A 14,676-nucleotide genomic window follows, 5' to 3' on the forward strand; every position below is an offset into this window, starting at 1 on the left:
TTTAATATGTAATGTAACTGGATCTCTATGACTATTCATCCATTTGAAAAGATATCTTTCAGCTAACATTGGCAAACCATAGCACAATCCCAGAATTGCCCTCAGTACTGCATAAGCTGATCCAAATATTGCTGTTTACCTCGTAGATCCAACCAGATGGGAAGACACTCCAATACAATCCTTACTCCTGGAATCTGGTACGTATTTTTTTCCATTGCAATTTCTTTTTTTTGTTGCTGGTTTAATTGGCTTTTGTCTCCCTCTTCTTCTCCCCTCCAACGCTATGAGGAAATTTTGTGCAAGAAACCCACATAATTTCATCCCTTTAGCCCCAGTATCGCTTTAGAGCAGGGGAAGTCTGTTAGCCCCTCCAGCCTATTCCTTCATACTTGATCATGTACCTCAATGCTCCACTGCCACACTATCCTCCTATTCCACGACATTATTAGCAACTAGAAATTTATCAGTCTTAGTACAGAAGCATAGAAATGTGATGTTACTCACCGAGCTTTCGATGTATTTGTGGATAATCTGCGGTAAATATATCCTTTTTGAGGTGCTGTCCAAATCTGAACGCTGTATTCCAGATACAGTTTGTTCAAGGCAAATGAAGCACAATTTCCACCTCCTTTTGGTATTTATTTCAAGAGGATTAGTTAAAATGAGAGAGAGAGATCTTTGATTAGTTTTGGTACATATTACTCATTTTTAATGATCTCTGAATTTGGACTCTGAAATTGATTTGCCTTTCCATCACCCCACTTTCTGACTGTTTACAAAGTGTTTGAAGGAGAGAACTTCCTGCTTTTCCCCACTAAACTCTATTTGTATTGATGCACACACTCTCTGATAGCTATGAATCTATCCAGTGGAAATTGGAAGAGAGAATTTTGTGAATGGGGCACTTAGAAACATGCTGATTTTCTAAATTAGAGCAAGGCCAATTTTGACAATATTAGGCTGGAACTTTGAAAGGTTGATTGGGGTAGGCTAGTCACAGTTAAAGGGACAGTTGGGAAATGGGAGGCCTTTAAGAATGAGATAACGAGAGTTCAGAGACTGTTTGTTCTTGTTAGGGTGAAGGGCAAGGCTGGTAGGTGTCGGAATTCTGGATAACTGGAGAAATTGAAGCTCTGGTTAAGAAAAAGAAGGGAGCGTATGTCAGATGTAGACAGCTGCGACTAAGTGAATCGGGGAAGGCAAAGGCCAAGTGGTATTATCACTGGACTGTTAATCTGGGAGCCCAGATAACATTGAGGACCCAAGTTCGAATCCCACCACGATGGACGATGGAATTTGAGTTCAATGAAAATATCAGGAATTAGGAATCTAATGATGACAATAAATCAATAAGTCAATTATCAGGAAAAACCCCTCTGGTTCATTAATGTCCTTTAGGGAAGGAACCTGCCATCCTTACCTGGTCTGGTCAACATCTGACTGTAGACCCACAGCAATGTGGTTTACTCTAAACTGTCCCCTGGGCAATTAAGGATGGGCAATGAATGCTGCCTGATCAGCGATGTCCTCATCCCTTGAATGAATAATGGTTTTAAAAAAAAACTTCCCTAGAAGATTATACTGACAGTAGGAGTGTACTTGAGGGAAATTAGGAGAGCAAAAGTTAGTTTTGGCAATTAGAGTTAAGGAGAATCCAAAGAGATTCTATAAATATGTTGAGGGCAAAAAGAGTAATAACGGAGAGAATAGGGCCACTTAAAGATCAATATAGCCATCTTAATGTGGAACCACAGGAAATGGGTGAGATACTAAACGTATATTTCACCACAGTATTTACTGTGGAGGAGGACATGGCAACTAGGGAATTTAGGAAAATAAACCGTGATGTCTTGATAATTCATATTACAGAAGCGGTGGTGCTGGAGGTCTTAAAATGCATAAAAGGAGATACATCCCTGAGAACTGATGAGGTGTTTCCCAGAACTCTGTGGGAAGCTAGGGAAGAGATTGGTAGGCTCCTTGCTGAAATGTTTGTATCATCGATGCTGGAAGGCTGGAGGTTGGTTAATGGTGTCTTTATTTAAGAGAAGTTGTAAGGAAAGCAAGGGGATTGTAGCCAGGTGAACCTTATGTCACTGGTGAGTAAGTTGTTGGAGGGGATTCTGAAGGACAGGATTTACATGCATTTGGAAAGGCAAGGACTGGTTAGCATGGCTTTGTGTGGAAAATAACATCTCACTAACTTGAGTTTTTAAAGAGATGCCAAAGAAGATTGATTGAAGACAGAGCAGTCGATGTTGTCTATATGGACTTCAGCAAAGTATTTGACAAGGTTCTATATGGTAGACTAGTTAGTAGGTTAGATCACATGGGATCCAGGGAGAGCTAACCAGTTGGATGTAAAACTGGCTTGAATATAGGAGACAGAGGGAGGTGGTGGAGGGTTGTTTTTCACACTAGAGGCCTGTGACCAGCAGAGTGCACAAGGATCTGTGCTGAGTCCACTGCTTTTCATCAATTACATAAATGACTTGAATGTGAATATAGGAGGTATGGTTAGTAAGTGTGCAGATGACACCAAAACAGGTGGTGTAATGGAGTATGAGGGAGGCTACCCAGAGTTCAACAGTACCTTGATCAGATGGGCCAAGGGGTGGCAAATGAAGTTTAATTCAGATAAATGTGAGGTGTTGCATTTTGCTAAGGCAACCCAGGGCAGGACTTACACAGTTAATGGTGGGGCCCTGTGGAGTGTTGCTGAACAAGGAGACCTAGGGATGCAGGGGCATAGTTCCTTGAAAGTGGAGTCACAGGTAGCCAGGATGGTGAAGAAGTCATTTAGCATGTTTGCCTTCATTGGTTATAACACTTGAGTATGGGTGTTGGGATGTCATGTTGCGGCTGTACAGGATGTTTGGTGAGGCCACTTTTCTACTGTACCTGGAGTCACCAGCAGGGGTCGGATCCTACAGGAAGGATGATGTTAAACTTGAGAGAGTGCAGAAAAAAGATTTATAAGGATGTTTCTGGTACTGGAGGGTTTGAGCTATAGGGAGAGGCTGGATAGACTGGTGCTTTTTCCCCTGGAGTGTCGGAGACTGGGGCGTGACCTGAGGGGTTTATAAAATCTTGAGGGGCATGGATAAGGTGAATGGCCAAGGTCTTTTTACCCCAGGGTAGGGGAGTACAAAACTAGAGGATATAGGTTTAAGGTGAAAGCGGAAAGATTTGAAAAAGACCTGAGGGGTACCTTTCATGCTGAGGGCCGTGCATACATAGAATGAGTTGCCAGAGGAAGTAGTGGACATGCGTACAATTACAACATTTAAGAGGCATCTGGATGATTAGGAAGGGTTTGGAGGGAAATGCTGGCAAATGGGGACTAAATCAGATTGGGATGTCTGGTTGGTATGGATGATTTGGACCTATGGAGGCTGATTATCTGGGTGTAATTGTTAGTCTGCCCTTTCACCTGGTTATTTATTCTACTTTAACGGTATAATGAACCATATTTCCATTGTAGATTGCAAACGTACTGTACCTGGAGTCACCAGCCGGGGTCGGATTCTCCTATGCCAATGACCAGCAGTACCGGACCAATGATACTGCGGTAAGACCATGGGAAGGATAGTGAGATGGAGCATAATTACACAGTATAACTGCAACATAATCTGTCTCCTTTTATTTCATTCCCCTTGTGATGTATTATAACATTTCATTTGCTTTATTTAATCACTTGCTGAGTCTGTACAATATAATCTGGTGATTCATACAGGATGACACTCTGAACCCTCAGCATCTCGGAGGTCTGTATTCTCCCAACATTTAGATAATAGGCTTTTTTGTTTTGTTCATCTTGCCAAAATGGACAATTTTACATTTTTCCTAATGTCTGTCTCAATTATACTAGGGTTCGCAATCCTCAAGGATTAGCCTGGGGTCTCTGGGAATCGAAGCTCAATCTCCAAACCACTGTTGTGTGTAACAGCTGAGAAAAATGGGAGACACTGAAAATAAAGTCTTGCTCACTTTCTTTTAACATTTCCCTGTCACACACAAAATTCTGCATCTTGGTACAGAGGCAGGAGAAAAACAGAAGAATGAAAATCCAGCAGGCCAAGCAGCATCAGAGGAGCAGCAAGGCTGACATTTTGGGCCTAGACCCCTCTTCAGAAGTCTAGACTCAAAATGTCAGCTTTCCTGCTCCTCTGACGCTGCTTGGCCTGGTGTGTTCATCCAGCTCTACACCTTGTTATCTCAGGTTCTCCAGCATCTGCAATTCCTACTATCTCAAAGAAAATCCAGTTGGTTTATGTGTCATTTGCTTTCCAATTGCTGTAGGAAGACTGTCAGTTTATTGTCTGACTACGCAGCATGATGGTTCAGTGGTTAGCATGCTGCCTCTCAGTGCCAGGGACCTGGGTTTGATTCTAGCTTCGGAAAACCCTAAGTGTGGAGTTTGCATGTTCTCACCTTGTCTGTGTGAGTGTCCTCTGGGTGCTGCAGTTTCCTCCGACAGTCCCAACCTGTGCAGGCTAGACGGATTGGCCACGTTAACTTGCCCCATTGTGTCCAGGGATATGCAGGCTAGATGGGTTAGCCATGGTAAATGAGGGTTGCAAGATAGGGTAGGATGATGGGTTTGGATGGATTGCTCTTCAGAGGATTGATATGGACCTGATGGGTCATACAATCATACAGCATCGAAGCAGACCCTTTGGTCCGTCTCATCTGCACCAACCAGGCGTCCCAATCCCATTTCCCAACATTTGAACCCTATCCCTGTGAACCCTTTCTATTGGTGTACCCATCCAGATGATTTTTAAACGTTGGAATTGAACCAGCCTGCAACACCTCCCCCGGCAGCTTGTTCCATTACACTCACCACCCTCTGCATGAAAAAGCTACCCCTCAGGTCCCTTATAAATCTTTCCCCTCTCGCTTTAAACCTGTGTCCTCTAGTTTTAACTCCCCCACCCTAGGAAAAAGACCATGGCTATTCACCCTATCCATGCCCTGCATGATTTCATAAAGCTGGAAAGGTCACACCTCTTTCCACACCTTAGGGAATCTATGACTACTGGCTGGAGTCTGATCATGAGATGAAATCTCCAGGAATTGATTTCATCACAGTTGGCAGCCCTAAATGGTGCCATCATTTTGCTTGTTACAAACTGTATTCATAGATAGGAATGGGGACTGGGCAGTCTGACCTGAGGACTTCAAACTGCAGCTGTATGAAAAGGATCATCTTGTTTGACTAGCCTGTTCCACCATCCTGACAGATGGAGCATATGATTAGACTTTTTCTACCTTCCCCTCTATCCTGTTATGTCTTGCATCCATGAAGAAGCGAATCCCAGCACCTATAGTGGAATATATATCCTGCAAAATTCCTCATCCACCTCTTCTGGTGATCCAAATGAAGCTGGGAGACCATGGATCAGAAGTATAGTCCAGTCATGCTCTACGATTCAGAATCATAAGATTTTTATTTTGAACCATTTTGGAACTCTTGTAGTCCAAATAATTACAAAAGGAAGCAACAACGTTGGAGGGATATGGCCGAGTGCAGGCATGTGGGACTGTATACTTTAGAAACATGGTCGGCATGGACTGGTTGGACTGAAGGGACTACTTCCATGCTGTGTGATTCTATGACTCTAACATGGTTTAATGCCCTCTCATGGTCCTCTGTTTAAAACCGGTATCTCTCGATCTCGAGCAATCTCTCAATAGGTGTAACATGGTGCTCTCCTGTGATTTTTTTTTTAATCTAAATCTCTTACCAGATCACTGCAGTTGCTCAAGTAAATAGATGAAGCTTATTGGAGTAGTCTTTAAAACCAGGAATTATTCTTTTAACTCCCCTCTGGACCTTGTCCAAAGCCAACGTTCAGAAGTTGGGTTGAAGTGTGCCTGTGTAGCTGTCTCTGGAACTACATTATCATAGAATCATACAATTCCTAAATTGTGGAAGCAGGCTATTTAGCCCATCAGGTCCACACCAACCCTTCAGAGGGTCCCACCTAAACCCATTCCCTAGTCTATTCCTGTAACCCTGCATTTTCCATGGCTGATCCACTTAGCCCCCACATCCCTGGGCACGATGGGCAACTTCACATGGCCAACCCACCTAAACCTGCACATCTTTGGACTGTGGGAGACATGGGGAGAATGTGCAGACTCCACTCGGTAGCCTGAGGCTGGAATCAAACCAAGGTCCTTGGCACTGAGGCAGCTGTACTAACCAGTGAGCCACCGTGCTGCCCTTATGCTGTTAGAGAAATAAAATTATTTTCTTTCCCATGTTCATTTTAAGTCACAGATAACTGAAGTGACACACCATTTGTAGTTTATGCTGGGCCTGTTTTTCTTTTAACACCAGGGTTTCCCAGACTGTAGGTTGTGACCGTCATTGGAGGGTTCTGACAGTGATATGAGTCTGCTGTGGAGCTCTGACTCTCCACAACCTCAGGGTTTCTTTAAATCCTGCATGTTCTTTGACAAATGTATGTGGCTTCACTGCCTGATATTAATAGGCTGCAACCTGTCTGCAAGCAAAACTAATGGGAAGTAGCTATGTACTTAAAAGCCCAGTGATTAAACATACCGTACACATCTCCACCCCCTTACCACTGTCATGGGTCTCTGGCACCCACTTCTCCCTTATGTCCTGTGTTCCCTACAGCATTTCCCCCATACGCAAGCATCTTCCCTCGACATCCCCATCTCCCGTGTCCCCTCCACCATCTCCTCCCTTAGGTTGGGGGTCTTGGTGTCTTTTCAGCCCCAGAATAGGAGTCACAATGAGACCAGTTGAGCTTTGCCTTACACCATGACCTGGTTCACCAGGAATCCTCATTACCTGCACTGTCTGAACTGATGGAACATTTTTCTCTGTCTATTCCCACCCTATCTGTGTTTCTCCTGTCTCAGGTTTCATTCAATAACTACCTGGCTCTGAAGGACTTCTTCCGCCTGTTCCCTGAATACAGCAAGAATAGTTTCTACATCACAGGGGAGAGTTATGGAGGAATCTACGTGCCAACACTGGCAGAGCGTGTCATGACTGATCACAGCATCCGCTTTCAGGTAGGGAATCATGCAACGGAAAAGCATGAAGAAAATGCCAGAAAGTTTTTGAGTTGGTCAGGCACCATCGGTGGGGGTGGGAATCCCAGTTAATACCCCATGTCAGTGACTTTTTGTGTCCGTAAGTGGCTCAATGCTCGTTGTTGATCGGAATGGAGGAAATGGGATGTGTAGCCATCCTGATGGGAGTATCCTCGACTGGTGAAATGTCAGAGTTCGTGACCATTTGGAGAGTAACTCTTAAGGTTTCAAGAGCCAATGTTACCCTCAACTGACATTGCTAATAACAAAATAACCAGGTTGTCTGCTTGTTGCTGTTTGTGGGATCTCGCTGTGCATTATTGGATGACCATGTTTCCTATATTACAACAATTACTATATATCACAAGCACTTTGGAATATCCTGCTGTAAAATGCATGCAGTCCTTTTTTTATTGTTTTACTTCAGGGAAAACCAATAATTCTTTTGGTTTCACTTCAGAGGAGTCCAGGCAGGCATTAATTGCCCATCCTGTCTTTGCCTGAAGAAGGAGTTTTCCAAGTGGTTTCCTTCGTTGTGATCATATTCTGTGTCTTGCTGGAAGAATTCAGGTGTTTAGTAATTAATGGCATCAGACCAGCAACTCGAGATTATAATTCTGCTATGAAAATTGTAAAAGTCAGGTTGTTGCATGGTAACAAGAAGCTGTTGGGTTGTTGTGAAATAACCTCTGGGACATAAATCTGTTCTTTACAGCTGGTCCAGTTTACATGTGACTCCAGTCCCACAGTAGAAGGTGGACTGTCCTCATATTTAGCTGCATGTTCGTGATGCCAAAGGCTATGGGCCAAGTGCTAGAAAATTGAAATAATTAGGGGCTTGTTTTAGACTGTGGGCAGCATGGTGGCTCAGTGGTTAGCACTGCTGCCTCGATTCCACCCTCGAGTGACTGTCTGGGTGGAATCTGTACATTCTCCCTGTTGTCTGTGTGGGTTTCCTCTGGCTGTTCTGGTTTTTTCCCCACAGTCCAGGGATATGCAGGCTAGGTGGATTAGCCATGGGAAATTCGGGTTACAGGGGTGGGGTGCTCTTTAGATGGTTAGTGTGGACGTAAGGATTGAATGGCCTACTTCTGCACTGTAAGAATTCTATGACTGGCACAGATTCAGTGGGCCGAAGGACCTATTCCTGTCCTAAAGGCATCCGAGTGAAAAATGCTACTTTTTCAGAGTAGCCTTCATTTCAAGAAGTAATCTGATAAATTTTTCATTTCATTCCCCCTTGCCTTCTCAATTCTAGGACAATCTGAGCCCAATCCCTCAGGATATTTCCCCACAATCCAGTGACCATGACACTGGATGTCCTGCTTCAATCCAGACCAACTCTCCGTGCAAGTAGCTGGCCAGTGCTCTTGGGTCGGATCATCAGACAGATCTCCAATTATGAACAACAGCTTTCTAAATTCGCTTGCATTTTCCATCATTTCCTGGGCAGCCTAGTCAAAGCATTTAACAGGATTGGGTAGGAGCAATGCAGAGGAACTACTCACTGTTGCAGGCGAAACAACCAGAGAGTTCAATAGCCCTGTATGATGTGGATTCAGGAAGCATTTGTCTACTGGAAGACAGTGGAAATCTGGAACTTTCTCCATTAAAGGCTATGGATATTGAGATGTTAGCCAGGTAAGGATATAGAGGGTATCGAATAAAAGTGAGTGCATCTTTTAAAGAAGATTAGTCATGATCAAACTGAATGAGGGCCGATGCATCCCCTGGTTCCTTTGTTCCATAGTAATGTTAATGTTGCTTTTCCAGGGAATGGCTGTTGGAAATGGATTATCCAGCTGGGAATACAATGACAACTCTTTGGTTTACTTTGCTTTCTACCATGGCCTGTTGAGATCTACGTGAGTAGCAACAACTGATTTTGAGCCTTGAGCTATGCTTTGTGTGGTTTAGTGTTGCTGTTGTTTAGAGTTCAGGGCACCAGGGGGCGCAGGTTTCCCAAATGTCATGCACCTTTTCAAATGCAGGGCTTCTAAAATGTTGCCTTTTAGTTCCTGGGCAGCAGGATTAATATAGCGGAAGCCTTTTGAGCTGGAACTCTGCTTCATGAGGATGAAGTTGATGAGGATGGAAACAGTGCAAGATAAACTTAGTAGGCCTGGCAGCATCTGTAGAGAGAGAGTGTGTTTCAGGGCTGACCCATCACCTGGGCTGAGGAAAGTGCAAACTTGCTGCACTCCATTCTCTGCACTCCAAGCCCAACACTGTCATTAACACATGCTGCAGTTTGATGTTTGCAGTTATTTAATGAAACTCCTCTACCTTGGAGGTGGAAGGTCTATTCTCTGACACTTCCTCTTGCCTGCCCCCAGACTAAAACCTGACCATTAAACATCAGGCCTTTTTTTTCCATACCTATCACTAACCCTTTTCCTCCATATCCTTCACACCCATGGCCCCAAGATCCATAAGAAAATATTTGTTGGCAGCACCTTCATTGCAGCTTGCTACCCCCTCACACAGCTGGTTTCCTCCAAAAGATTTGGGATTTGGATTTTGGAAGATTTTTCTTCCTTTGTCCAGCCTTATGATGACCCCCAGCAGCATCACCACCAGAGACCCTCACTTCTCATTTTCCTACTCCTCCTCATTTCATTAACATAACCTACCACATGTCTAACTTCTCCCAACAATATTGGATGCTCCCAGACCTTGTACATTAATACAGAACAAACAGAAGAATTAGGAGAAAGATCAGGCCATTCAATTCCTTGACAATGTTCCATGATTCAGTGTGACCATTGTTGACCCAAATGTAAATCTCAAATCCACATTCCTGCTTGCTCCTGATCATCAGCTTTTACTCCTTTACTCACCAAGAATCTATTTACCATCATCTTTTTTTTTTTAAAAATCTAAATCTGTCGTGTTATAACAAGACATTTTGAAAATAGCAAAGGGATTACACAGTCAGGATAGATTTATGAGGTAAACTGATTTTGACAAACCTGCTGATGTTTTTCTTAATGTAACAGTAGACCAGATAAGGGAGTACCAGTGGGTGTGGTGTATTTGGACCTTCAAAAAGCAGTGGATAAAACTGAAACACGGGATTGCAATGGAACGGATTGAGAATTAGTCAGCTGTCAGGAAAAGGTTCAAATAAATAGGTCCTTTTCAGAGTTGCAGGCATTGACAAGTGGGGTACCACAAGCTTCAGTGCATGGCCTCCATGTGTATTATATGTAAAAATAATGTTCAAATATGTATGGAAATGTAGAGTAACAGTTTGAATGAGGGAATCAAATTTGATATTTCTAAGTTTACTGATGATGTAAAACTAAGTGGGACAGTGAGTACTGCAGATGATCTGAGGGGGCTACAGGGTGAAGAAGGTAAATGCATAATTAATAAGGTTTAACATTGACAAGTATGTCTTTGGCTTTCGTTCTTCCAACTAAGTGGACAGTATTATTTAAATGTCGACAGATTGGGAAAGGTAGAATTTGTGTGTCCTACACCAGTCATTGAAAGCAAGCATACAGGTGCCACAAGCAGTTAGGAAGGTAAACAATTGGCTTTCATTACTAGAGGGATTGAGTACAGGAGTATGTAGCTATGTAGGGGTTTGGTAAGACTACACCTGCAGTATTACATGAAGATTTGGTTTCCTTGCCTAAGAAGATCTATCCTTGTCACAGAGGGAGTGCAGCAAAGGTTCACCGGACTGATTCCTGCAAAAGCAAGTTTTGTTTCAGAGGAGAGATCAGTTTGATTGGGCCTATATTCAGAGGAGTTCAGAAGAATGAAAGGGGATCTTGTTGATATGGGGTTGGAGAGACTGGATCCAGGAATGATGTTTTAATGCAGCTGGGGGTCCAGAACAAGGTGTCAGGAGATGAGATGGACTGAAATGATGAAATATATTTTCACTGAAAGGGTGGTGAACCAGTGGAATTCTCTCCCACAGAAAACTAAGAAGACCGAGTCACTAAATGTAATCAAGAATGAAGTAGACTTCTAAAAGCTGAAGACATCAAGGGATATAGGGAGAGACAGTAATCAGCGATAATCATGTTGAACAGCAGGGAGGATTCAATGGGCCAAATGGCCTTCTCCTCCTCCTCCTATGTTTCTGTTTCCACCCTCTTATCAGAAAGAGTTCCAAAGATGTACGATCCTCTGAGGGACAAACATGTCTCCTAATCTGAGTGTTAAATGGGCAATCCCTTGTTTTTTAAACAGTGACCCACATCTCCAGATTTTCTATTAAGAAAACATGCTCTCCATATCCTCTTGGTCAAGGCCACTCAGGATCTTCAAACAAGGCTCCTCTTCATCTTCTAAATTCCAATTTTCTTTATAAGACCTCCTGCCCACTTCCAGGTGTTAATCTAGTAAACCATCTTTAAACTGCCTCCAATGTATTTACTTCCATAAATAAGGAGACCAAGAATGTACACAGCACTTCAGATATTGACTCTGTCCTGCAAAACTGAAGCACACCCTCCATTCTTTATTATTCGATTCCCTTGCAATAAATAATATTCCATTTGCTTTCCTGCTTACTTGCTGTACCCACATACTAGCATTTGCAATTCTTTCACAAGGATACTCCAATCTCTCTCTGTGGTCCTTCACAATTTAGATGATGTTCTATTTTATTCTTCCTGCCAAAATGGACAATACCGCATGTTCTCACATTATGCTATATTTGCCACATCTTTGCCCACTCGACTTCTCCTCTTCGTTTGTGGGATGCAGGTACTGCTGGCTAGGTCAGCATTTATTGCCCAACCCTAAAATCACTTGAACTGAATGGCTTGATGGACCTTTTTCCATTGCCCAAGAAAAGGTCCATTGACGACTCCTGTCTGTACCAGAGATCTTAAAAATTAAAGCTAACCACATTGCTGTCTGTCTGGGGTCCAATGTAGGCCAGACTGGGTAAGGACAGCAGATCTCCCCCCCCCCCCCCCCCCCCCACCCCCCCAAGCAGATATATGAACCTAAACCTAAAGCCCTTCTGTAAATCTAATGTTGTACGTTCACTTGTTACATTCTGAATAAAATGGATGTCACTTCTTCAAAGAGCTCCATTAGTTACACATGATTTCCCTTTGTCAAAACCACATTGATTCTGCCCGATTTCCTTGCCATGCTCTCAATGCCCTGTTGTACTGCCTTTAATTTTAGCTTCTAAGATTTTCCCTCTGGATGTTAAGCTAACAGGCCTGCAGTTTCCTGCTGTCTGCCTCCCTCCCTCTTTAAATAAAGAAGTTACATTCAAGGTCTTCCAGTGTAATGGGATTTTCTGCATGGAAGACATGTCTCCTGCAGTCCCACAGTGATGTTTGTGAGAGTTGGGCATAGCAGAAAACATGTCTTTCAAATGATACCTTGTCTATTTCTGATACGTAGACACTGCATTTGCTATGTTTGTATCCACAGCCTCAGAATCCCTACAGCGTGGGCTCTTGCAGCCTCCTGTCCAGTACCTTCTCAAAAGTCTTCTTGAAAACCAAATAGATCACCTCCACTGGCTGTCCTTTTAACTTGTTTGTTAGCTCCTCAAAGAATTCAAACAGATTTGTCAGGCATGATATCCCCTTGATGAAGTGTAACTGAGCACTTCCAAGTCCACAGCAATCTCAACCTTTTAATAATGGGTCTTAAAAATGTATCAATGACTGAGGTCAGATTAACTGGCCTACGTTTTCCTGTCTGCTACGTCCCTTCCTCCTTAAACAGGGGTATTACATTAGCCTTTTCCAGTCCTCTGGGACTCTGCCTGACTCCAATGATTCCTGAAAGACCACCAGCAATGCCTCTACAGCCTCCTCATCTATATTCTTCAGAACTCTGGGGTGTAGTTCATCTTATCTTGGTGATTTATCAACCACAGACTTCTCAGCTTCCCCAGCACCACCTCCTTTGTGATGGCCACTGCACTCACTTCTACCAACCCCCCCCCCCCCCAAACTTGAAGTTCTGATGTGTTACTGGTGTCTTCCACCATGAGGACTGATGCAAAGTACCCATCCAGTTAGAATCACAGAATCCCAACAATGCAGAAGGATGTTATTCGGCCCATCGAGTCGCACCAATCTGTCAAATGCTCCCAACCAGACCCAGCACCCTACCGTATCCCCATAACCCCACGTGGTTAACGCACTTAGCATGCGCAACCCTGAACACTGGGACTATTTTTTTAAGCCAGGCCAACCACCTAACCTGCACAGCTTTGGACTGAGAGGGGCAACTGGAGGGCCCTGAGGTAACCCACGCAGTCACAGGGAGAACGTGCAAACTCCACACAGACGGTCACCCAAGGCTGAAATCGAGCTGTGGTCCCTGGTGCTGTCAGGGAGCAGTGCGAACCACTGAGCTACGTGCCAGTTCCCTCAACTTTTCCTCATATAGTTATTGAGCTATATAGCACAGAAACAGACCCTTCAGATCCCAACTAAACTAGTTCTACCTGCCTGTGTTTGGTCCACATCCCTTCACCCATTTCCAATTCATCTACTTATCTAAATGTCTTTTAAACCTTGTAACTCTATGCACATCCACCATAACCAATGGAAGTTCATTCTCCACATGAACCATTCTATATTCATATAAAAATTGCCCCCATGTCTCTTTTTTTAATCTTTCACCTCTCGCCTTAAAAATATGTCCCCAATCTTGAAATCCCTTACCTGAGGGAAAAGACAGCTGTCACTAACCTATCTGCACCCGTCATGATTTTATAAACAGGAATTCCCTGTTACTGCTTCTTTAGCCTCGTCGTCCAGTAGTCCAACATCCACTTTTTGACTCTTTTAGATATCTAAATAAATTCTTGCAATTTTCCTCTATATTACTAACTAGCCTGCTGTCCTATTTCATCTTCTAACCTTCCTCATTGCTTGTTTGGTTGTCCTCTGCTGATTTAAGCGCTTCCCAATCCTCTGGCTTCCCAGTGATCTTCGCCACATTGTACGCTTTTTTTTTTGCTTTTACGCTATCCCTGACTTCCTTTATCAGCCGTGATAGCCTTATCCTCCCCTCGATATGTTTCTTCCTCCTTGGGATGAATGTTTGCTGTGCCCCATTAATTACGCCCAGAAATTCCTACCATTGCTACTCCACTGCCTTCCCTACAGTAATTATAACCTTTTTGTGGTGCTTGTTATTTTGGTGCCTCGCTCCGCATATTGGCTATGCGTAGCCTCTATCCTTGCCTTGCCTATATTGTGGTATTTACATGGACCCACATCCTATTCCACCTATTCCTGAAGAAATGTCCAAAACAAGCAACACATCCTGTGGATGCACACTCTTTGCTGGTGTCGGTCCATCCCCTTCAGTCTGCAGTCCCTGACTGTCCCTGCATTCGGTCCCCACCATGGACTCCATTCACATACAGCTCACTTCCCCCACCCTGACACACTGCAGTGTCTGCAGCTTGGCCTCCTTCTCCAAACCCTGAACTGAAACTCCTTGAGCCATAAACACAGCAGAGGCGTTTGCCTGGGATGATACTGGCATCCAGGAGCTTTCATGTGCGTCAGCTGTCGATGTACATCCTGTGTCCCACCACAGAGTCATACAGCATGGAAACTGGCCCTTTGGTCCAACCAGTCCATGTCA

General features: G+C 43.7%; 1 protein-coding gene across 1 annotated transcript in view; it reads left to right on the plus strand.

Annotated features, from left to right (window-relative positions):
- Positions 1-14,676, plus strand: part of ctsa (cathepsin A) — a 56,622-nt gene that overhangs the window by 12,331 nt on the left and 29,615 nt on the right. Inside the window, exons 4-7 of the mRNA XM_048549721.2 lie at positions 147-197; positions 3,485-3,571; positions 6,901-7,056; positions 8,851-8,942. Coding sequence (XP_048405678.1) covers positions 147-197; positions 3,485-3,571; positions 6,901-7,056; positions 8,851-8,942 — 386 coding nt within the window. The remainder of the gene's footprint in view (positions 1-146; positions 198-3,484; positions 3,572-6,900; positions 7,057-8,850; positions 8,943-14,676) is intronic.

Source organism: Stegostoma tigrinum, chromosome 19 (assembly GCF_030684315.1).
Source record: "Stegostoma tigrinum isolate sSteTig4 chromosome 19, sSteTig4.hap1, whole genome shotgun sequence".
Taxonomy (NCBI): domain Eukaryota; kingdom Metazoa; phylum Chordata; class Chondrichthyes; order Orectolobiformes; family Stegostomatidae; genus Stegostoma; species Stegostoma tigrinum.